General features: G+C 33.8%; 1 protein-coding gene across 1 annotated transcript in view; it reads left to right on the top strand.

Moving 5' to 3' along the window:
- PDS5A (PDS5 cohesin associated factor A) overlaps nt 1-26,164 on the top strand; it is a 152,612-nt gene that overhangs the window by 69,702 nt on the left and 56,746 nt on the right. The window contains exons 8-17 of the mRNA XM_055326255.1: nt 1,060-1,200; nt 4,319-4,434; nt 7,362-7,456; nt 8,527-8,672; nt 11,041-11,192; nt 12,730-12,843; nt 15,441-15,522; nt 16,770-16,818; nt 17,063-17,202; nt 25,100-25,215. Coding sequence (XP_055182230.1) covers nt 1,060-1,200; nt 4,319-4,434; nt 7,362-7,456; nt 8,527-8,672; nt 11,041-11,192; nt 12,730-12,843; nt 15,441-15,522; nt 16,770-16,818; nt 17,063-17,202; nt 25,100-25,215 — 1,151 coding nt within the window. The remainder of the gene's footprint in view (nt 1-1,059; nt 1,201-4,318; nt 4,435-7,361; nt 7,457-8,526; nt 8,673-11,040; nt 11,193-12,729; nt 12,844-15,440; nt 15,523-16,769; nt 16,819-17,062; nt 17,203-25,099; nt 25,216-26,164) is intronic.

The following is a 26,164-nucleotide window of genomic DNA, read 5'->3' as shown; positions in this document are numbered from 1 at the left end:
ATTTATCTATGGTTGAATTATTTTCCACATATAAAAAACCTAAGTGAGAGTACATTAATTTAATGGTATGAAGTATTAGTATTATTTTTGTTACTAAGTTAATATTTAAACATGGTGAAAGGGAAAGTTTCTTTTCACAAAAGAATATACTGTGAATGGTGTCTTTTCTTCAACTCTGAATACCCTGTTCTCACTTCTCAGAAATAATCATTGCCAACAGACTTTCATTTATCCTTCCAGAGTTAGTGTTCTGTTGGTATTCATTTTTTATAAGTACATTATTTAATCTTGTTAAAACTTCTAAAAAAAATTTTCCAGGGTCTGTGTAGTCAGTATAAATATTTTCTAACTTCTAATGTGTGTTCCTTTTCAAAGGAAATACATTGTTTGATGATACTACCAGAAATATGTACTATCTCAGTTATATAGAACTGCCTCTTTAGCATTTTTAATTTTTTTTTTAAATTAAATATCTTTTTTCTAGGTGTGTATGTGTTGGCAGGGAGGGGCTTTTGATATTTGTTTCTTCTAGCGTTCTTTTAAATTATCACTTTTTTATTCTACTGGTCTTCTGAGTTAAATGTTATTTTATTTTCTCTGGGTATTAAAAAAAAAAAACTCAGCCCCCACCTTTACATAGTTTATTACTACACTCATGACTAATTAATCAGACTTAAGTAAAATGCAAAAAGATTGAGACTTTAAAGTTTTTCTGTTATAAGGAAATTTCTCTATAAAATTCTTTATAATGAGTTAAAGTACCAAAGCTGTTTTGTTTTTATGAAAGTCAAGATTTCTAGAAATACCATCTCAATTTGGAAAAAGCTAACAAATAAATTCATTTTTACCTTTTTCGCTGTAACATTCATAGCTAGATATTTAGAAATTTATTGTTTTAGTGACTATTCCATTATAAGTAGTTGAAATGTCTTTTTTTTTTTCATCCCTTTCAGTTGTATACGTAATGCCTAATTATATCTTTTTTAGACTCACATTTATTAAAAGTCTGTCCGTTTTTAAGTGAAATGAATATTTTATTTTTGTTTAAATCTCCTTTAGTTTTTCAATCAAGTCCTGGTGCTGGGAAGATCGTCCGTAAGTGATTTGTCAGAACATGTATTTGATCTGATTCAGGAACTTTTTGCAATAGATCCTCATTTATTATTGTCTGTCATGCCGCAGCTTGAATTCAAACTAAAGGTAGGACTGACTATAATTTTTAAGTCCTTTAAGCTTTAAGAGAAAAATTTATATAGAATTGTAAAAGATATAAATATTGTTTTCCTCTTTAAAAAGAATAAAATGTGAGTTCAATTTATCTTCTTACATTTAGTTAAGGTATACATTTTTAATTTCAGTAAACAGTCTCTAATCTGGATGTGATAGGAGAATTACATGTGAAAATTCTAAGTCTCCTAGTTATGTAATATCTGATAAAACACAGTGATACAAATCATAGATATGAAAAATGGCATTATCCGTTATAATACATATTTTATTAAACACTATTATTAGGTAGGTATGTTTTAGAACATCAAAAGCTTTCAGATTGAGTGCTCAAAGGGTCTTAGTCACAACTATATGAATCTTCCGTAGTATAGATCAAGGACAAAAGTTTTACTGTATGACTTGGGGCATATCTTATTTTGTATAGCCAACTAAGTAAGGGATTTATAACTCCCCAAAAAACATAAAGTCTTGACCCTCAATCCCCTATCCCAGTTGAACTATGGGTGATAACAGCTTACATTTGCTTAATATTCTAGGCTTTGTGAAAGGTTTTTGATATCCAGTATCTTATTTGATCCTTAAGTCAAACTGTGGTGTAGTTAGGACCAACATTATAGTTCTGATTTTTATTTTTGTTTTTATTTTCTTTCTTTCTCTTTCTCTTTCTCTTTCTTTTTTTCTTTCTTTTTCTTTCTTTCTTTCTTTCTTTCTTTCTTTCTTTCTTTCTTTCTTTCTTTCTTTCTTTCTTTCAGTTCTGATTTTTAGATGAAAAACTTAAGATGAAATATTTTGCCAAGTTGCACAGTTAAAACAGACTTAGGATTAGAACTCCACAGTTTTCAGACTCTTTCAGCATATATACGTGATGGTTAGGAATTATCCATACTGGGGGCACCTGGGTGGTTCAGTTGGTATTAAGTATTCCACTCTTGCTTTTGGCTCAGGTCATGATCTCATTGTTGCCAACCCCCATTGGACTTAGTGCTCAGTGTGGAGTATGCTTGTCTCCCTCACTCCTCTGTCGCCTCCACTCATGAACACTGGGCATGGGACCTGCTTAAGAGTGTATGTCTCCCTCTCCCCCTCCCTCCCTCTCCAAAAAAATGGAAAAAAAATTGTCCATATTGTCTTCATTATAAACATTTGCTATTGTAGTATAAGAGGACATTGTATCAAGCTAAGAAACTCTATTACATGAAAAATATTATATGGATAACAAGATTTTGTTTTATTTTTAATATTAAAAGTTTATTTTAACAACAGCCTAAATATGTTTCCATACCAAATTATTTCTAGGTATAAGGCATTAAAATATTTTCTCTCAATCTCTTCATAGACTCTGAGTATGAAAAGTCATGCCTCTTCAGTCCTTAAACATGATAGTTGGTGGGAAGCAATTAAGAACTAGATTTGTAGGTTTCTATGTGTGGACTAAAAGTAAATTGAGGGAGACACCACCTCAAAGACATCAAATGATTTTTGCACCAAAAACAATTTACCATTATTATAATCATATTTCAGTCTTACTCAAGGAGTATATTTTAAATTTTAAAAAGGTGGGGTGAGTTTTTACTCAGTTTCAGTAGTTAAAAATACAGATTAAAAATGTCACATCATTTGAAATAATCACTAAGCCACTGAAATAGTCACTTGTAAATAGAAGAAAACTTCCACTTATTTTAGTTTTTGACATTTTTCTTTAAAAAAAAATAACTCATATTGGTTTGTTGATTGGACTAAAAAGGTCCAAATTTACATTGTTCTCTCATTACTTGAGAAAAACTTTGTCAGAAAAAATCATTTTTGTAATTATTATTGTTAAACCTTGAGACAGCTTTCATTTTTACCTGTTTGATAAGTTTGCCTATTTTAGCCCACAAAACTCCTATTCCTGAAAGATAAGCTATTCATAGCTATTTGTAGTCTTTGTTTTTTTAACTTGCTGTCTTTTTCCATAAATATTTCTTTATTAGCATTCTGGTATTACTCTTTATATGAATCCTTGAAAAAGTTAGCAATTGCTTTTTGTTACTGCCTTTATTTTGCTAGTGATATGTGATTTTTAAAGTTTCACACACCATATGGTTTCAGAATATTTTATATTAAGATGTGACATCACTAGTGATACTGAAACAATTCATAGCATATTTTGATTCAGGATAAGAAAATTTGAGGCCTTTATCAAAAAAAACCAACTTCAAACTAAATTTGGATTTTTTTATAGTGTTCAGTTTACCTGATGTTTTAAATCTTCTTACCATTCTTGTTCTTCTATTAAAATGAGTTTTCTTGAATCATGACATTCTTCAGTGTTGTGTTCTCCAGTAAGTTAGGGGATCCTTGATTAAAATTTCTTATATCAAAATCTTAACTGATAGAGTTTATGTTGGAGCTAAGAAAATTTACTATGGCAGGGGGTACCTGGGTGGCTCAGTTGGTTAAGCATTCAAGTCTTCATCTCAAGGTGTGAGTTCACACCATGCATTGGGCTCCACAATGGACATGTAGCCTACTTAAAAAAAAAAGAGGAAAAATTTATTAGGGTGGGAATTATTTGTAGCTTTGTCCTTCACAGAATTTTTTCTGAGACTCCTAGGGGAATGTTAGAATTGAATGATTAGGGGATCCCTGGGTGGCTCAGTGGTTTAACGCCTGCCTTTGGCCCAGGGCTCGATCCTGGAGTCCCGGGATCAAGTCCCGCGTCGGACTCCTGGCGTGGAGCCTGCTTCTCCCTCCTCCTGTGTCTCTGCCTCTCTCTCTATGTCTATCATGAAAAAATAAATAAATTTTTTTAAAAAAAGAATTGAATGATTATCTTCATTTTTCTACAATGTCTGTATAGATTGCAAACAAACAGTGAAGTAGGCATAAATTAGCAGTTGGAGGGGTTGTGAAATAAGAGCAAAGAACCAAACAGTCTACATGGAATCACATTAAATTCCACATAGTAAATGTGAGCATATGATATTTTAAAGTTCTCATCATTGTAAGTGGAAATATGAAATAGCTTCTCAGGAATGTATTATGTTGTTTTTTTGTAATCTGATGAATAAACCCTTGGCTTCATTTATTTTCTCTTTTTCCTTAGAGCAATGATGGAGAAGAGCGATTAGCTGTTGTTCGCCTTTTAGCTAAATTGTTTGGTTCTAAAGATTCTGATTTGGCAACACAGAATCGTCCTCTTTGGCAGTGTTTTCTTGGACGGTAAGAGAACATACAATTCCATGGATTTTAACTTATGTTTTGGAGGCCAGTCAATATGGTCCATTTGATTAAAATCACACATATCAAAACTTTAATTGGTAGGTGTTTTTTAGTATCTGTGTTGCTGTCTTTCTTGGAAAACAAATTATAGATCAGATTTTTTTATGAAGGTGCTTATTATTTAACATGTAACACTTTTTAATCTTTCAGTGCTAAAATAATGTCATTAGAAAAATAGGCAAGAGTAAAAAAAAAAAGAAAAATAGGCAAGATTGAGAATGTTCCATCTTAAGAGTTTTAAATTAAATTAAAAGAGTTTTAAATCATGAAACTGAAGATATAATGACCCATTCCATGCCATTCTTCAGTCAAGTAATGTATTCATTTACTAGTGTTTATTTTTTTAGGTCTATAGCTTATTTAATGGAATGATGTATGTTGTGAACTAATATGGTATTGTATGATTTTGAAATTGAAAATGACATTGGTCTTCATTCAGATAACTTTTAATGTTCTATCTCAAGAACTTTGAATTATTAGAATCTATTCAACTTGATGGTAAGGTTGAAAAATCTGAAATTTATATTTGCTCTTGCATTCCATTTACATGTTTCTTTGCTTCAAAGCATGAAAAGTCAGTTTTACTGTTAGTATTCTGGAAAACATTTATATTTTATTTTTAAGTTTATTTTTTTATTTTTAAATTTTATTTAAATTCAGTTAATTAATAAATAATGTATTATTGGTTTCAGAGGTAGAGATCAGTGACTGATCAGTCTTATATAACACCCAGTGCTCATTACATCATGTGCCCTACCTAATGTCCATCACTCAGTTACCCTCCTCCACTCCAGCGACCCTCAGTTTGTTTCCTATGATTAAGAGTCTCTTATAGTTTGTCTCCCTCTCTGATTTTGTCTTGTTTTATTTTTTCTGGAGAATATTTTAGATTCATCTTGTTTAATTCAACTGATTTAGAAGGTGGGCTTAGAAATGCTCTTAAAGTAAATTCATTATAATAATCCCAAGTTAGATTTGTCAATTATATTTTAATATTTGAGAAACCTCTGACACCATCTTAATTTGCTCAGAACAGACCATTTTGAAGGTCTATAAATGCTGACTATTTTGAATAATTAAACTTGATTTTATGGGAACTTAGAATGAAGCAACTGTACTTGTCCATAAACAGAGAAGTGGTCTTGTCCTTGTGATTGCCTCAATGTTTAGAGCATAACAATTACTGGTAAAAAGTAAGTCAACCTTAAGAGGCTTCTTATATTCAGAGTTTTACATTCACTGCTATTTCTAATAATCAGTCTCTGATTCATTGAAGTGTTACTAATGTATTACTAATGTATAATGTATATAATGTATAATGTTTCACTGTATTATTTTCCTTAATTATTTAGCAATAAGTGTTTTGATACTTTGTAATTTACTTGATCATAAATGGTAATATTTTCATTTTTCTCTGGCTGTTAGAAAATTTATAAATCCTAAATCCAAGATTTATTAAAATAAAATTATTGTAATTTTTATCTTTACATAGGAAATAAAAGATATTTTTAAATTTTTATTTATTAAGACATTGTTGGGGCATGTGGGTGGCTCAGTTGGTTAAGTGGCTGTCTTTGGCAGGGGTCATGATCCTGCCATGCTCAGCAGGGAGTCTGTTTCTCCCTTTCCCTCTGCTCTCCCCTTGCCCGTGCTCATTCTTTCTCTCTCAAATAAATGGAATGTTTTAAAAAAGAAAGACATTCATTTTTTTAAAAGATTTTATTAATTTATTCATGACTGGCAGAAAGAGAGGCAGAGATACAGGCAGAGGGAGAAGCAGGCTCCACACAAAGAGTCCTATATGGAACCTGGACCCGGGACTCCAGGATCATGCTCTGAGCCGAAGGCAGATGTTCAACTGCTGAGCCACCCAGGCATCCCAGAGAGAGACATTTATTAAATGAATTTTACGAGATTAACTCAAAAATAAAAATAATTCTTGCTATTTAAAAACAGATTATTTGTGATTAACAAATGTTTTTAAAATTGCCCATAATAGGGGCCCCTGGTGGTTCAGTCAGTAAGTGGCTGCCTTCTGCTCAGGTCATAATCCCAGGGTCCTGGGATCAAGCTCCACATAAGGCTCCCTGCTTATTGAGGAGTCTGCTCCTCCCTCTGCCTCATCTCTGGCTTGTGTTTTTACTCACTCTAGCTCTCAAATAAATAAATAAGGGATGCCTGGGTGACTCGACAGTTCTGTGCCTGCCTTCTGCTCAGGTCATGATCCCGGGGTCAGGGATAGAGTCCCGCATTGGGCTCCGTGTGGGGAGCCTGTTTCTCCCTCTGCCTGTGGCTCTGCCTCTCTGTCTGTGTCTCGAATGAATGAATGAATGAATGAATAGCCCATTTTAAATTTGAGAGTTAAGTTTACCTTTATCATGTGCAGTTTTGGATCTCCATGTGGTGTTTCATATTTATTGCATTTTTATAATATACTCGACCTTTAAAAGAGTACTTTAATACAAGTCATCCCAGGATATGAAATGTTTTTTTGTTGTAAAGCAGTATGACACATGCATCTTTGAACTTCTGGTTCTACCTCTCCTATGATTTGCTTCCTACCTCTTATTCCTCCAGCATTTTCCCCCTATAAATTTTTTTCAAGTAGATTTTACAGGTTTTAAATATTTATTTTTTGCATCATAATTAGCTCTTAAATTTGGGGTTCTACGAAGTGTGTCATTTGGATTGGGGGATGTGTTCATATACTTTCATTTATTTTAGAATGGTAAACATTTTTGAAAATGTTTTAATGATAACACACTTTCTATTCAGTAACTGTTGTTTATTGGCACTTACATAATGTGCCTTAATCAAAAATGATTATTTTGCCTCAAAACTAATCTTTAGCAACTTTTTCCATGTAGATTTAATGACATTCATGTTCCTGTGAGATTAGAAAGTGTGAAATTTGCCAGTCACTGTTTAATGAATCACCCAGATTTAGCAAAGGATCTCACAGGTAAGCTGGCTAATTTATTACAAATATGAGAATAATCACACAAATATATTTTAGATGTAGCCTTTGACCTAACTTTAGTATCTGAATAGGTTTTTACTCTGGCACTATTTCAGATTTTTATCTGTGCTGGGCTAACAAATGATTTCATATTTATACAATAAAACTACATTTAAAATCTTCATACTGTAATCTTTTAGAATTTTTTGGAAATCAGAGTTTGAAGAGGTACACATGTGGTTTGGGCACAAATCATTATACCTATGAGGTAATTAAATATAGTAACATAATCTATTTTAATAAGCCAGAAAGCGATTATCTCCTGGAGTACACTAGAATTTCTCACTCTGCACTTGAACATAGAGCGTTTGAACCTGCTTATTTGGTATTAGCAAATAAATGCTTTTATCAAAATATTGTTTACCAAAAAAAGAAACACTTTTTGTTTTGGTTTTGTTTGTATTGTAATTATTTAGGAATCCTTTTTAGAGATCATAGAATGTTATTCTATATTTCATATTGTGTAATGTACAGAAATATACCTGTCAGCAACCTTGCTATAAGCACTTTTTGCTATTTTTCTTTTAATTCTTTTAATTTGTATTGTATCTTAAGTTCTGAATATATAAATCAGTTAATGTGTTGTGATTTAACTTTTCCAGAATTGTTGAGGTAAAAATACATTATTTTATTAAGATGTATGACTCTTGGGATGCCTCAGTTGTTGAGTGTCTGCCTTTGGCCCAGGGTCCTGGGATTGAGGCCCACATCAGGCTCCCCACGGGGAGTCTGCTTCTCCCTCTGCCTATGTCTCTGCCCCTCTCTCTGTGTCTCTCATGAATAATATCTTTAAAAAAAAAAAGATGTATGTCTCTTCAGTAGCAGATAATGAGGTATAGTTTATTTTGTGATTATGTAGGGTATTGCCACCTCAAAAATGATTTTAATTCATGCCACTTTTTACATTGTTTCACTATGGATAGAAGCCTAAAGCCTTAGTCTTTTCTGTCTTTCTGAACATGACAAATATCATAGCTAACATTTAGCTTTAGTTTTTTTTTCTCTTCTTACAGAATATTTGAAAGTAAGATCCCATGATCCCGAAGAGGCTATTCGTCATGATGTCATTGTTACTATAATAACAGCTGCCAAAAGAGACCTTGCCTTAGTAAATGATCAACTACTTGGCTTTGTAAGAGAAAGAACACTGGATAAACGGGTAAGATCTGAGGAATTCTTTTGTAATTTACTAAATTTAAAGTGCTAAATAAGTAAAATTATTTCTAAAGTTTTATTTTACCTTTTCACTTATATGATGAATTTCAAAAGATTGATCACCTATGTTTTTTTCTTATAGTTAGCATTTTCAAAAGTGATCATGTTGTATATACTTAGCTGGATCTGTCATTCATTGAACTAAAAGAATATCATACTTTATATGAAAGTGATATTTCTATATTTCCGTGCCCAGCTAAGGGCAGAATGTATGTTCATTTACTTTTTTGTGTGATTTCCTTTCTGTGGTTAGTTAAAAACATGAGTTGAAAAGGAAGAGTAGTACTGAGAACAACAAAAGCAGTTGCTAAGGAATAGTGTCAACTGTAAGCCAGAGAACATGCAAGGCAGGCTGATTAGACATGCTTTGTATTAACATCTTCAACAAAAGTTACCTTTGTAGTGTGCTGTTTTATTTGAGGTATAGGTTGAAAACACACTGTCCTCCTAAAACTAGTGTCGTTTACCAATAGTCTCAGAATAAAATTGTATTTCTTGGTTATAAAATATAGCAAGAGATAGTTTTTAAGTGTAATAACTATTTTGTTAGCGGAGGCAGATAACGTCAAATGAGCAGTGTTTAATATGTTCAGCTGTATCAGTAATTATAACTTTGAACAAGTTTTTCCTCTTGACTTTAATAATTTAAATTATTTAAATTTAAAAGTTTAATTTAAATGAAATGACGCTCTACCTAATGGTTAGCTGGTAACCCCCCTGCCTGCCCCCACCTCCATACATACACTTGATTTAAGATTTTACCTTTTGTGTTATTTCCTCCTTTTAGAAACATTTCACTCCTGATTCTGCTTATGTTTGTTTATAGTTTCTGAAATAGTTGAATACATGAGTCTTCCTGAGGCTGCATGATGTGGTCATAAATAGCATCTACTGGACATTTTAGGTCCCAGATTTTGGTGTAATGAATTAGATGATCTTAGGTGTAGCCTTTCTGAAATTTGTTTCTCCTGTATAAAATATGGGGACAGGACCTAATCTTAGACTGCATTGCTTACATTTTTTGGTTTCATGTGAGAAATGTCAAACAGCATCTGTTACCTGTTATATAGGAACAAAGTTTCATTTGTTTCATTCATTCAAAGTTTCATAGTTTCATTCATCTTGCCTAAGAGGAAATTATACAAAAAATTATAAAGTTATATTAATGTAAATAAACAAAAGATTGTATACTCTGATTTGTTATTGAGACAAATATTTTTCTTGGTTATTTTTTAATTCTGTCTCACTATCATGGTTCTAACTGTAGGTTTTTATGGTCTCCTTTTTTTTCCTGCCTTCCTCCTGCCACCTTTCTTTCCTCCTAGTAAACTCTTCCAGTCTTTAGAAGTCCCAAAGAGTCTTCTTCCACTAACTAGTATGTGGCTAGGTAAATCATTTGCCCCTTTAATCTATAAAGTAAGGTCCACTTAAAATGATCACTAAGAAGGCGCCTGGGTGGCTCAGTTGATTAAGCGTCTGCCTTTGGCTCAGGTCATGATCCAGGAGTCACAGGATTCAGCCCTGGGTCTCCACCTCAGCTGGGAGTCTGCTTTTCCCTCTGACCATCCTCTCTCTTTTTTAATTCATGCTTCTCTCTCAAATAAATAAGTCAACTCTTACGAAAAAAATAATCATTAGGGTAGCCTGAGTGGCTCAGCGGTTTAGTGCTGCCTTCAGCCCAGGGTGTGATCCTGGAGACCCAGGATCGAGTCCCACGTCAGGCTCCCTGCATGGAGCCTGCTTGTCCCTCTGCTTGTGTCTCTGCCCCCCCCCCCCCGCCCTGTATCTCTCATGAATGAATAAATAAATAAAATCTTTAAAAAATAATAATCATTACGTGCTTTCCAACTTTGTAATTCTAGGATCTTGATACTATATTCTTCTTTTGCTAAGTTAATATCAAAAGGAATGTAATTAGGATAAAACATTCCAGATGATAGGGCTTTTGGTTACAGAGTAAATCACACACTTTCTTCTTTACCATTTCATCACTGCTAAAACTTGTGCAAATTTTTTTAGACGGAATCTAATGAAATCATCTCTAAGATTTACTACTGATTGCTTGGCTATGAGGGAAATAAAAAATTGGTGAGTTAGTATTTAGATAATTTTTAAAATAGTCTGATTTATAAATAGGAATGTATTCAAAGTTGTTGATAAAGCAATATGTTGCTTCTTAGGAAAATAAATATTATCCCAGTTTATGTATGTATAAGTCTGATTATACAGCCTAGTGAAGAAATGCCAATTTTTGCAGATTATTATACTGAAGTTTGGTATCTCACTTATCCAATGAACTTTATACTTTTTAGTGGCGAGTAAGAAAAGAAGCTATGATGGGTCTGGCTCAGCTCTATAAGAAATACTGTCTTCATGGTGAAGCAGGAAAGGAAGCTGCAGAGAAAGTCAGCTGGATAAAGGACAAACTTTTGCATATTTATTATCAAAATAGCATCGATGACAAGTGAGTCTGACATATTGGTAGAATGGTCGAATATAAAAGTGCTTTTAATTTTTTAAACAATTTACTTTTTAATTTTTAAATTATTTCTAGATTAAGAAATCATTTTCTATGTATTTATACATACTATGTTTAAATAAGACTGGCAGAAATTAAGTAGCATAATTAGTGAAATATCTATGGGCTTTGGAGGCAGACCAGAGACCAGATATTCATTCTGCCCCTTACTAGACATGTGCTTCTGCACAGCTGACTTCTTGTGCATCTTAGTTTTATCTAAAATGTAATAATAAAGCGTCCCTTACAAGGTGGTTACGTGTATTAAATAAAAAAATGAAACTAAATGTTCCTAGCCCAATGCCTGGCAATATGGGACTATTCAGTAACTGTTAGTTATTATTTTTACTTTTTTGCAACACTGTAGGTATCAATAGAGGCAGTGATGTTTTTTTATTGAGGTATAGTCGACATATAACATTACATTAGTTTCAGGTATGCAACATAATGATGCTGAAGGTATAGTCGACATATAACATTACATTGGTTTTAGGTATGCAATGTAATGATTCTGTATTTGTATATACTTGGAAAAGATCACCAGGGTATGTCAACTTAACATCCATCCCCATAGTTAGTTACAAATTTTTTTTCTTCTGATAAGGACTTATATTGTTTTCAGTTTTTTAATGTTACTTATAATTCTGTATTGGGTTGTAATGATTTTAGTTTTTGCAAAATACTTTGCAATGTTTTATAGAATTTGATTACTTTAGTATCACTGGCTGTGTATTTCATTGATTAATGAGGATTTCTTATATTGTCTCATTCTAGTGATATTGAATAATAAATATTAGCTTAGCAAGAAGGTTATTCCAGTATCAATAAGGGATTTAGACTATGGAGAGGAGATCAGATGTACACAGGAAAAGCTAAATTTTCAGGAAGTAATATGAAGGGAGATCCCCTTGATTTTTTTTTTTTAAATGACAACATGAGAAAAGAATTGGACTGTAACTGGAAGAAATTAGTGTTTTGTTTGTTTTTGTGTGTTGGGGTTTTGTTTTTGAGAATTAGCTGTTCTTGATCATAGCTTTATATGTAGTGTTAAGTAATTTCCTGTATCTCAGGACTGGTGAAGAATAGCTGGAACAGCCTAGCACCCTGTGTTTAGTAATAACATATAACCCTTGTAGAACAAATGTCCCATACTGACAAATTAAAAAGTAAAGCCACAAATAGCAACCATTGCTCCAGCTTTAAAAATAACTGTACTCCAGGGTTCCTGCCTGTCTTAGTCAGTAGAGCATGCAACTCTTAATTTCGTGAGTTCAAGCCCCATGTTGAAAATAGAGTTTTCTCAAGAAAACAACCACCACCAAATAAAAACCATACTTGAAGGCAAGGGTCTGGTCACCTGTTAATCTTTTCCTTTGTATTTATACACATAAGTCTGGTATCTTTGCAGGAATTGGTTAAAATATAAAAGGGCTGTTCCTTCTGAAAAACAATAATTATGTTACTGGAATTTTTTGTTTCATAGACTGTTGGTAGAGAAAATCTTTGCTCAGTATCTTGTCCCCCACAACCTGGAAACAGAAGAGAGAATGAAATGCTTGTATTATTTATATGCTAGTTTGGATCCAAATGCTGTCAAGTAAGTTACTTTTTATTTATTTTATTTCATTATTATTTTTTTAAGTAAGTTACTTTTTAAATGATTGGAGTTAACAATTTTGTAAAAACGACTTCACCTTATCTAATTATTGATAGGGCTGTTGCTTCTTCTGGTTGTATCGAGAACCTCAGGGGTATCTCAGTTAAGTATCCAACTCTTGGTTTTGGTTCAGATCATGATACTCAGGGTCATGAGATCCAGCCCTGGGTAGGACTCCATGCTGGGTGTAGAGCTTGCTTACAATTCTTTGTCTCCCTCTGCGCCCTACCCTCGCACACTTGCGCACACTCTTTTAAGACAAAAAAGAGAGCTTCAGATAAATATTTATAGAGAAACATTTTATAAGTTCAGATAAATTAAAAGCAAAAAATATTCCCAAATGTGTAGACATATTTAGAAACAGGGTTGGTAATATAGTTTCAGGGATTCAAAGAAATCCCATATCAAAATTACTCCCCTACCTGTTGAAGGGGATCTAAATTACACTATTGGAGCTTTACAGTACTAATTCTAAGAACTTAATACTGCTTCTTTTTTAGGAAAGCATATTGAAATCACCTCTATGTAGAATGACCACATGACTGGTTGTTTGAACTGGGATATTTTTTAAACTGAAAGGCACTATTAATATTTTTGATCAGACAATTGGCATAAACTTCAGCTGTCCAAGGCTTGCTAGGATGTGTGGTCCTCCACAGTAATAAAGCTTTTTAAGAAGTAAACATGTCCTGTTGAGAATTCTGATTCTTCTGAAAAGAACCTCAGCTTGTGTGTATGTGTATATTATTATACTTATATTTGTATATTATGTATTTGTCTTTTAACTTCCATATAATTTCAAACTTAGAGAAAAGTTGTGGGAATAGTACAAAACATTATATCCCTTTTATCCTGATTCATCATATGCGCTATCATTTGTGATTTGCATATACTTTTTCTTTATCTCTACATAAATATTTTCTTCTGAGCCATTTGGGGGTAATTTGCAGACATTAGATCCCTTTAGCTCTAAATATTTCAGTGTATATTCCCTAAGAACAAGGATATTTTCTTATGTAACTCTTATCAAAATCCAGAGGTTTAACATTGATATAACTGTCTAACCTAATGTGTATTTAAGTTTCCTCAGTTGTTCCAATAATGTGCTTTATGGGGTTTTCCCCCCTTTTTAGGATTGCATATTGCATATTTGGTTGTCAGGTCACTAGTTTCTTAATTTGGAGCTATTCCTTGGTCTTTCTTTGTCTTTGATAACTTTGATGATTTGGGAAGAGTATGCATGGTCCAGTCTAGTTTTGTAGAATAGTCCCTCGATTTGGTTTCATCCATGGTTTCCTCATTATTCGACTGAGATTATGCATTTTCAGCAGAAATTCTACAGAGGTCATGTTATAACATTAGTGCATTACATTAGGAGCCATTAGCCTTTTTTTTTTTTTTAATTTACAAATGATTCCTAATGCTCACCCTGGGTAGTAAATCCCTGGCCTAAAGTTTTGGTCTCTTTATATTTCAAAATATTGGCAAATAATACTCTAATATAGACTAATGTCTCAGAGATCCTTCTGGACACCTGGAATTATGGACTGGGTTTGTGAAAGAAGAAAATCTGCTTTCCTGGAGAGAAAGGAAGCTAGAAGAATAAGGACACTCAAGTTAAATTTGGTGTCTTGAATCTACATCATTTCTAAGAAGTTCATTTCTGCAGCTCTTTATGCATAAGTATCTCTTAGCCTGCCATGAAAATGCCTTTATGATAGTATGTTCCAGCTTCCTGGTGCTACTTCATTCATACTTTGTGCTTCAAATCTATAAAAAAATTTTTAAAGTTTTCTATCCCGGGCAGCCCTGGTGGCTCAGTGGTTTAGCGCCGCCTTCGGCCCAGGGTGTAATCCTGAAGACCTGAGATCGGGTCCCGCGTCGGGCTTCCTGCATGGAGCCTGCTTCTCCCACTGTGTCTCTGGCTCTCTGTGTGTGTGTCTCTCATGAATAAATAAATCTTTAAAAAATAAATAAATAAAGTTTTCTATCCCAACCATTTTGATGACATTTTATCTTTTTTGGTACTATAACATTCTGATTCTGCTTAGAATGTCTTTTAGTCCCTGGGCGCCTGGGTGCCTTAGTCGGTTATGCCTCTGCCTTTGGCTCTGGGTCCTGAGTTGGAGCTCCAGGTCTGGCTCCCTGCTCAGTGGGGAGTCTGCTTCTCCCTCTCCTTTTGCCACTACCCCCAGCTTGTGCTCACTTGCTCCCACTCTCTTTCAAATACATAAATAAAATCTTTAAAAAATAAAAAAAAAGGTCTTTTCAGTCCCTTCATTTACCTAGAAAGATCCTCTTCATTTTTCTAAACTTCTCAAATATTTTTTCTCATAAGAATCCTTTTATTTACCATTTTAAACTAACCTGCCTTACTTAATCCTATAAATAAATACCGGTACTGGTGTTTAAAATTTTAGGTAGATGTAGAAGCATGGTATAGATATATACCATGCAACAAGAAAAGTAGTAAAGTTGAATAATTACCAGAATTGTTATATTATGTATTTTTTTCATATTTATAACTTTATTAACAGAGCTCTCAATGAAATGTGGAAATGTCAGAACATGCTTCGAAGTCATGTACGAGAACTCTTGGATTTGCACAAGCAACCTACAGTAGGTTCAAGTTTTGTTTAAATTAATAGTTTGTTATGTCATTATTCAGTTTTTCTGTACCTATTATGAAGCAGGTAAAAACTCTTCTGTTTTCCAAATGTCAGTAGCGTATAATTTCTGTAGTTTTCCAAGCTAAATTTTCACTGTAGAGAATATAACAAAATCTTACTTTGTAGCATGAACAAAGAAATGATAATTTCTAGTTTTATCATTTTAGATATTAAGAATTTATACATTGTTCATTAATTTTCAAATAATTATAATTAAACCTCAAGATAAAATGTTGAGAAATCATGATTTTTTTTTTTTTACTCCATGATTTTGGGTCCTTCAGTGTAGAGTCAGTATCACATCAGGTACCAATCTTATAAATATGGCAAAGTCAAATTAACAAAAAAAGTCTTCTGGAAGATGAGGGAAAGAAACTTGTATAATTTCTTAGTATACTGTCTAATATACTTCTAAATGTGTTTGCTAGAAGAGATGTTCTTAACTAGGGAATCTTAGAGACCCTTCAAGGGTCTATTGATGCTAAAGCAAGGGTTGGCAAACTTTCTTTGTAAATGATCAGATTGTAAAAATCTAGGCTTTCCTAGCCGTAAAGTCTCTGGTGAAATGCTCAACTCTGCCCTTATAAAATTACAAAAGCAGTCATATACAATCTGTAAATGAATGAATGTGACTGTGTTTCAGCAAACCTTTAACAAAAACAGATGGTCCATAGGACCATAGTTTACCAATTTCTGATTCAAATTACTAAAATTCCATACAAATTTAGTAATAAAGTAATACTTTATTGTGTTGGACTATATGGAATTACTTTTTGGAAGTGAGGTGATATTCTCAAGTAATAGGCCACAAAATAGTTAATAGAACTATTCAGGAAGAAATTTTTCTCTACTCTTCACATTTTTAATTTTCTTTGATGTATGGTTTCACAATAATTTTGATATGATAATTGTTTTGATTATCTTCAGTTCAATCTTCTGGCAAAATGTTTTTCCTATGGAAGTTATGTACTCTTTTTTAAAGAACTTCCTTCTGACCTCACCTTTCCTTCTGCTTGTTGTAACTAGCTACTCCATAATTCTTTGTTATCAATTTAGGACGTAGATTTTCTTGTGGCTGGTTTGTGATATTTTTTGTTTTTTGTTTTGTTTTGTTTTGCTTTAATTGTGTAATTTTGGATTTTCTTACAGAAATTTGGTAGCACATTTGACTTCTTTTGTTTTTGTTTTAAATTTCAGTCAGAGGCTAACTGTTCTGCCATGTTTGGAAAACTGATGACCATAGCAAGTGAGTTTGTTTATTCACTCTCTTTGTGTGTGCGTGTGCGTGTGTGTGTGTGTGTAAACATCAAAACAAATAGTTTACACACTGGAACTATCAATACCAAGTAAGAGAAAATAATCCTCTTAATTTTATTTCTGAGAACCAATTAAGCTGATGTCTTTTGATAGCTCAATATTATTTTTTAGAAAGCTTACTTTTAGTTTAGTAGTTTTTCTTTTATAATACTGATTCTCTTTCAATTTTATAGAGAATTTGCCTGACCCTGGGAAAGCACAAGATTTTGTGAAGAAATTTAACCAGGTCCTTGGTGATGATGAGAAATTGCGGTCTCAGCTGGAGTTACTAATCAGCCCAACCTGTTCATGCAAACAGGCAGATGTTTGTGTGGTTAGTAAATGATACTTCTACATGTGTTCTTTTAGCTTTGCTTGTTGAAAGTTATATTTCACTAAAGTCTGCTTTGCATAAATTATTTGTGTTATTTAACAATTTAGTGAACCCTAAATTACCCAGGAGTATATCTGTGGTCAGGTTAGTTCTCTTACCGTTTAGCCACATTCCAGGAAAACCCCTAGAGAACTAAGCCAGGGAGGTTGCTGCTAGGAATTGAGAAAGACAGTACGTTTGTATTTAGTAGACAGTTGTTAAGTAAATAGAATTTTCTAAATCCTTATGTATGTATGCATTTTCTTCACTCATGTGTTAACATGGAAGTAAACCTTGTCAAAAAATTAGTAATGGTTATATCACCATATATGCATTTATAGATGAGATATCCCTTTTTAGGCCTTTGTCTACATTCTATTCCTGGATTCTTTATTTTATAGAAAACCAATATTCGTTGAAAATACCAGGAAGGAAAACTTGATCCATTCATTTATTCAGCATTTTATGAGAGTTTTGTGTTTGAATTTCAGCTATACCATTTACTACCAGTGTGACCTTTAGTAAGTTCTTCAATATTTTGCAGCCTCATTTTTCTTATGTTTAAATGTTAAAGACCTCATAGGGTTGTTAGAAGATTTTGCATGTGTATGTGTGTATATATATCCTAATACCTGGCCCTGTGCTGCCCTTTAGGACTTAAATAAATTGTATTTCTGTGGTATTGCACGTATGTCATAACTGCTATGTTTGGGACCAGGCTTACATAAGAGATGAATGAATGAAAAGAAAGAATAAGAGAAAAGAAAATTATTTCAGATATTTATGTATAGTTTTGTTGTAGAAAGAAATAGTGTCATAATTATTTATGTGATAAAGGGATAAGGGCTATAATAGATGTATATGCAACGTGGTCTGAGAGCATGGAATAGGTATTTTTTATTCATTCTAGGGATATTAGGTACCTAAGTAGATCTAAAAAGACCTGGAATTAGGAAGAGCTGAGGAGAAGCTAATTTAGGGAAGAGAACAGTGGACTCCTCTTGGTCCTAGGGATAAAGATATGCCGCATGCCCAGACTTCCTCAGCCTTTGTACTTTTGAGTTGAGTAGTTTGCTGCAAATGTTTAAAGATTTCATTAATTTCTTTGGCATTTAGAATTATAGTTTCAGAATACTGTGTCCTGCAGGGTATCTGCTAATATAATTGGATCCTAGAATGAAATATCTTTGGGCAGCCCAGGTGACTCAGCGGTTTAGCGCCACCTTCAGCCCAGGGCCTGATCCTGGAGAGCCGGGATCAAGTCCCACGTGGGGCTCCCTGCATGGAGCCTGCTTCTCCCTCTGCCTGTGTCTCTGCGCCTGTCTCTCTCTCTCTCTCTCTCTCTCTCATTAATAAATAAAATCTTAAAAAAATATATTTAAAAAAAGAAACATCTTTAAAGGACCTTAGAAATACTTGGTTTAGAGGCTCCTGGGTGGCTCAGTTGATTAAACACCCAACTCTTGATTTCAGCTCAGGTCACAATCTCAGAGTTATGAGATGGAGCCCTGCATCAGGTTCCATGCTCAACTAGGGTCTACTGGAGATTCTTTCTCCTCCCTTTGCCCCTCTTCTGGCTTGCACATGTGGGCTCACTTGCTCTCGCTCTCTCAGATAAATAAAATCTTTAAAAAGAAAGAGAGTTGGTTTAACCACTTCATTTTACAAATAAAGAGTTGGTTGAACCACTTCATTTTATAAATAAAGACATTGAATTTTAAGGTTTCTTGTCCAGTATTTTATAGCTGGTGATTGTGGCTGAGCTGCAGGTAGAATCTAGATCTCATAGGTCCTAAATAGTGTTCTTTCTATACATTCCATTGTTTGCCGGAAGAGCCAGTACAAACTTAGTACTCCTCAACAAATGACCTTGAGAAAGAATAATCAAGTGGTGTTTTTGGTCTAAGAAAACAGAAATTGAGCTTGACTTTGAAAAAATGGCAGTAACATGAATTCCTACTATTTGTCAGACCATAAATATCTAAGTTTCCAAATCCAAAAAGTATATGCAAAACAGATGTTTGTAACCAAAATATCTCAGGATGAATACCACAGCCATGCAGTATAGCCAATCAGCACTCCTGATTTTAGCAACCAGGAAAGTAGAGATGAGCACAGCAGTTGCCCTGGAAAGAGCATGGTAATGGTGCTTTTTGGAAGGGAAATTATTCTGAGGATATTTTAAGTAATGGTCCATGGAATAGCTAATAGAACTCTATTCTGGAAGAAAAGATTTCTGCTATTCATATTCTTTATTTTCTTTGGTGAATTTTTCACAGTAATATATTTTCTGGCTTTTACATTAGCTTTGTGTATTCTGAGCATATTATTTAACTTACCTACATATTTTTTTCCTCTAAAAATAGGATTTATAATACCCTTTAAACACTCAGGAAAATGACTACTGTTCGTAAAGTTTTTGCTATTTTTCAGAATATCTATATCATTTAGTCTTTCTCCCTGAGGGCTACTGGTACTAGTTATATATACCTTCTAGTATCACATTCCTTTTTTCTTGATAGTTTCATTCTAGAATAAAAGAAAAGAATAAAGAAATACACAAATATAAAATTTAGTTTCTGTCATTTTATGTAGCTTTCATTCTGAGAGCTACATAGAGCTGTGTCCCTACTTATGTGTATATACTACCACTTCCTTTTTTTCTAAATGACAATCACTTCTTACTACTTGAGCATTACTCAGTAACAGAATTTGTGGGAATGGAGATCTAATACTTTGAGCAAGGAATAACAATAGACACGTACTGTGGATTAATACATATATAGATGATGCTATAGTGAGTGAGAAAGCATGAGCAATGGCATTAGGATATATGCTGTATAGGTTTGTTTTCCCTTTGGACTTTAGGTTTTGAGTTTCTATACCTTGGTTCTAGAGAAGGATCACATATTTGGCATAGCATGAGCTCTGGTTGCTATTTTATGCTCTAGCACCCCTCCCTATGACTTGAATGTCAAGATTTTCCAGGAAGCTTACTCATTGAGCATTTGAGACAGTCTTAGGTTTGAATTTCAGTATGCCATTTACTACCATTTTGACTGTTAGTAAGTTACTCAATATTTCTGAGCTTCCTTTTCTTCATCTTTAAGTTTTATCTACCTCATGATTGTTAGAATAAGATAAAATGAAATTTTAAATATGACCTAATAGAAGACCCCTTGCACTGCCCTATAGGATGTAAATGAAAAGTAATTCTTACGGTATTACGTATTTATGACAAACACAAGGAATTCTTAAAATAAGTGGAGAGGGATCCTGAATCTCTTTTTAACAAAATGATTCAGATATGAGTCGTTCATGGACTGCACCTTAATTAACCTTCCCTACAGAGTTATCCAAATATACATTATATCTTCTGAAGGCTAAATTTTGGGTTGTCCCTTGATCAAGCTTACACCATTATGATTCACTGCATAATTTAGTAAATTGTATTATATGTGGTCTCTCACTGAGGTTGCAATTAGGTGACAGAGGCAAACAAGTATTTCGGTCAAGAACATGGTATCCTAAGTATTCTGATAGAATCATATGCTTTGGTAACACACACAAAAAAGCAGCCATCCCAGGCAGGAGTGGAAATGGGAATACCTTATTCTAGAATAAGTGATTCCTGAATTGAATCTTAAAGGACGAATAGGGATTAGACCACTACATCAAGAATGACTGCTGTATTTCTAACTTGAGTGTTTGGATAGCCGAGAGAAGGGTAGGAAAACAATGGTGTGTGGCCTCTCAGCAGTTGTGTTTAGAAGTCTGAAATTCAAGGCTGGTTGGTATATATTAGCATAGGTATAGTTCCTGGAGGAGGTAAAAGAAGAAAGGGGAGAGAGAGATGCTATTCAGTAACAATCATCAGATGCTTCCTATTTTAATTTAACTTTTCTATAGTTCAGTGAGAATGATAGAAGGTGTAACGTGATTAACATAAATATATATTGGGTCTTTGTCCCCCATTTCTGGCACAGAACTAAAACCCTTTAAATTTCAAAGATGTTTTTGTTATGTTAATGAGGTGCCTTTTGGACCTCCCCTAAGGGTAGGACTGGTTCTTTGTGGAGCCAATCACATGATTAGAGGATTGGAACTATCCTCTGACCTCTGGAAAGGAGAGAAGGACTGGAAATTGAGTTCAGTCACCAGTGACCAGTGATTTGATCTGTCAAACTTCTGTAAGGAAGCCTCCATTAAAAACTGAAAAAAGACAAGGTTCAGAGAGACTTACAAGTTGATGGACATGTGAAGATTTAGGGAGAGTGGCAAGCTCACAGAACAGGAGCTCCCTGTCCTTTCCACATACCTTGTCCTATGTATCTCTTCCATCTAGCTATTCCTTAGTTATATATCCTTTCATAATAAACCAGTAATCTGCTAAGTAAAATATTGCTCTGAGTTCAGTGAGTTGCTCTAGCAAGTTCATCAGACCCAAGAAAGGAGGGGGTAGCCAGTTGGTCAGAAGAATAGGTAACAACCTGGGCTTACAACTGAGGTCTGGTGGGGAGAGGGGAGGCAGATGCTTAAGACTGAACCCTTAACCAGTGGGAACCGATGCTGTCTCAGGATAGACAGTGTCAGAATTGAGTTGAATTGTAGGACATCCTGCTGGGGTCCAGAGAATTGTTTGTTGGTGGGGGGATCCTCGCCACATACACACACTGAATTATATCCGGGAACCAAAAACAATAGGCCACTATAACATGAAAGTTAAACCTTTAGAAACCGCTTCTTGTGAGAAATTGCTTTGTCTAGTTTACTGATTCTAACTGCAAAAAATATTGTTAATGTTAGATCCCTTTAGGAGGCATTTTGATTAGGACAACAAATGTGTATGGAGAGAATGCTGTGTATATGAAAGAATACTGTTTTTTTAACAAACTTTTTTTTATTGTCAAAATGAGAAAGGAAAAAATATATGAAGAACAAAGAGGAAGGAGGGGCACCTGAGTGGCTCAGTCAGTTGAGCATCTGCCTTCGATTCAGGTCATAATCTCAGGGTCCTGGGATTGGAGCCCTGAGTCGTGCTCCCTGCTCAGCCCGGAGTCTGCTTCTCCCTCTCCATCTGCCCTTATTCCTCCTCCCCCGCTCATACTCTCTGTCTCTGAAATGAATAAATAATTTTAAAAAAAGGAACAAAGAGGAAGTCTAAATGCAGAATTTTTAAACTTTATTTTTATAATAACAAGATTAATATGTATATATAGTCTTGTTGAAAATAGGGATTGGGGCACCTGGGTGGCTCAGTCCATTAAGTGTCTGACTTTGGTTCTGGTCATGATCTCAGGGGTCCTGGAATTGAACCCTACCTCTTGCTCCTTTGTCACATAAGGAGTCTGCTTAGCCTTTTGCCCCTCCCCCATTGCTGTGCATGTGTGCACGTGCGTTCTCTCTCAAATAAAAAATCCTAAAGAGGGATCCCTGGGTGGCGCAGCGGTTTGGCGCCTGCCTTTGGCCCAGGGCGCGATCCTGGAGACCCGGGATTGAATCCCACGTCGGGCTCCCGGTGCATGGAGCCTGCTTCTCCCTCTGCCTGTGTCTCTGCGCGCATCTCTCTCTCTCTCTCTCTCTCTCTCTCTCTCTGTGACTATCACAAATGAATAAAAAAAAATTTTTTTTTAAATCCTAAAGAAAACAGGGACTATTTCTTTATATTTTTTATATTCCCTAAGGGTGCTTAATATACTAAACAATTTATGTAATTTGTAAATATCAGTAGTAGTATCAAGCTGCATAGTTGATGAGAAATTTTGGAAACCTTGTCGGGGATGCAGAAAGAATTCTTTTTTTTAATTCTTTCTGCCATCATAAATGATTACTTCTGTTTGAAGTTTTGTCAGCTACTCTTCAGTTATAAAATTTCATGTTGGTCTTAGATGTTTCTCTTTGTGCCTTGGGTGTATGTGTGGGTATTTTTTTTCTTATGGAAAGAACAAGGAAACTATTTGTTGGTTCAAACTAATTAGTTGGCTTTTGTTGCCACTAATTTGGCTTGCTGATTACCCACAGTATCACTTAAGATTATCACATATAATTGTTATGAGATAGTACCTAAATATTACATACATAAAATATTTTTATGAGGAATTACTTAAATGTAAGGTTATATTGGAATACAAAAACATCAAGTCTTTTTTTTTTTTTTTTAAATATCAGGTCTTAAAAGTTGATTATGTTGAGCACTTGGGTAGTTCAGTTAGGTAAGCATTAGCTCAGGTCTTAATCTCAGGGTCGTGAATTCAGGCCTCACAATGCACTGAGCATGGAGCCTACTTAAAAGTAAAATAAAATAGAAGTTAATTGTGTCTAGTGTTATTGTTTATACATAGGTATATTTTATATAGTGTTTTTACTGGGTTTAGATAATCGTGAATTATTCTTTTTTCCTTTAATATTCCCTTTATCTTTTCTACCATAACTGTCTCTCCTAGTTTTTCCTTTTTTAGTAATGTATTCCAAAGAACTGACTGTATACTTTGTCTAGCAATTTTCCAGTAGATTTCGTATTAAATGATCACTGACTTCATCTTAGGTTAAATTTATACTACGGATAAAAAAAAAAATCCCCTTTGGGAGAGACCTGCAGAAAATAAGTTTGATTTCAAAAGATAGTAACATACTTAAATTCAGATTTAAAATGTTTACCTATGAGTTAAAGCAAAGTATGTAATAAGGACTGAGCACTGACTAAAATATTTTTATTTTGCTAAAATTTTGCTAATTACAGCTTGCAAAATATATCTGGCATCTTGTAATGATTAATGTTTTCCTGAGACACTGCTTAAATATGGATGGTATCTAATATTCTCTTTATAATTAATTTGTGTCCAGATGTCACTGAAACTACAGTAGAAATATTTTTCTCCCTTGTCACTCTGAATATATATCACTAATTTTTCTTCTTTTTTTATGAAAAAAATATATAAAGTGACTATTGTTAATTGCTTTATAGTTTGGAAAGCGTTTTTAATATGTATTATCTTCTCAGCCAAAATTTACATTTACTCATCAGAGATATTCAGTTAAAAGGCTCATTATTAAACTTCTTTCCCCAATAACCCAGCATTTTGTAAATTTAACCTTGTCTTTGGTAAAATCAGGCTCTTAGTCATTAAATACTAATATATTCTTTAGAAATTCCATCAATAATGTGTTTTCTTTGTAGGAGCTATTTGATATGATGTCATCATCTTTGAAAACAAATATGCTCTTCCAGAACTAAAAACACTTTATAAATAATTACACAATGAATGAATCTTCCCCTTTAAGAAAAAATTATTAACTGAAATAAAATACAATATTATGAAATAAACTAATTATTATGAAATAAACTAATATGACACACCCATGAAAGTATAAATTGTTAACTTTTTGAAAGTAGAGCAGTTGAAAAAGATTATTTACTAAGCAATAACTTCATGGAAGAAATACGAGACAGGAGGCATAAATCATACCATGTCGGGGGATCCCTGGGTGGCTCAGCGGTTTAGCGCCTGCCTTTGGCCCAAGGTGCGATCCTGGAGTCCCGGATTGGGCTCCCGTCATGGAGCCTGCCTCTCCCTCTGCCTGTGTCTCTGCCTCTCTCTGTGTCTATCATAAGTAAATAAAATCTTAAAAAAAAAAAAAATACCATGTCATCCCCTTTCTGTTCCTCATAGTCCATATTTTGCAGTGAGTATCTCATGAGTATATAATTTTAGTCAGGGTTTAGAGCAGAAATTTGGTCAGGTCTAAAGCAGATTCTGCTGGTTTTGAATCTTTAAATGCTTTTGATACATATAATCATTTTTATTTTGAGAAATACAAAAGTAAATTTTACTTATGGTAAAATCTTTCCTTTCTATAGAGAGAAATAGCTCGAAAACTTGCAAATCCTAAGCAGCCAACAAATCCTTTTCTAGAGATGGTCAAATTTCTGTTGGAAAGAATTGCACCTGTGCACATTGATTCAGAAGCCATAAGGTAAGCTAGGAAATAAATTTCACTCAAAAATGGAATATAATCTTTAACCACAGTATTGTAAGTTTAAATTCTGGGTCCCTAAGAAAACCTAAAAAGGTTTCCTGTATACTTTTTTAATGGCAGAAGCATGTATCATTCAACCTGAATGAAGGGCCTGCTTGTTTTCTAGTTTTTGGCTTACTTCACTGCTTTTTATTTTTTAAAGGTCCTTGTGTTTTATCTTTAGCCTATATGTGCTCATTAAAACCTAGAACATTAAGAATGGAGAAAGCAGAATTATATCTATAGACTTATCGATCAGACTTGGATTTTCTTAACTATTTTGATGGCCACATGACATTCTTTTACTATGTATTATATCACTGTTCACTTGAGATATGTGAAAACAGAATAGTACTTTGAAAAGAGCACAAGTTGCCATTAGACTAATCTGGTTTCATAACATGTGTCTACTGCATACCAGTTTTATGGCTTTGGAAGAAGCCCAGTAATTTATCTGAGTTTCTCATTTATTTTTAACTTCAATATGTGTGTAACATCTCCCTGTTAGATGGTTGTGAGAATTAGAGATAATATAAAAACTAAGCAGCCTGGCATAATAGATATTGACAGCTATTTTTTATTAAGTATTTTCTGTAGTTTCATACATTTTAGTTGTTTTTTATGATTTACTATTGTAAACATCTGTGAATACTTTTCCCTTGCACTAATCATTTTTTTGATAAGCTATATGTCTTCCTTTTCATGATGGGTTGCTGCATAGCATTTACTAGTTCTCTATCTTTGGGGGGTTTTTTGTTTTGATTTTTTTTTAATTGGTTCTCTTTTTAAACAGCCTTGGGTTAGGAGAGCTGATTCTAGCTATTACTTATTTCACCATATGTGAATTACTGCGTGGTTGTATTGAAATGCCAACTCTATTGGTTTTCTAGGGCTACCATAATAAAAT

Source organism: Nyctereutes procyonoides, unplaced genomic scaffold, assembly GCF_905146905.1.
Source record: "Nyctereutes procyonoides isolate TBG_1078 unplaced genomic scaffold, NYPRO_anot_genome, whole genome shotgun sequence".
Lineage (NCBI taxonomy): Eukaryota > Metazoa > Chordata > Mammalia > Carnivora > Canidae > Nyctereutes > Nyctereutes procyonoides.
This window is presented reverse-complemented; position numbering and strand designations above follow the sequence as displayed.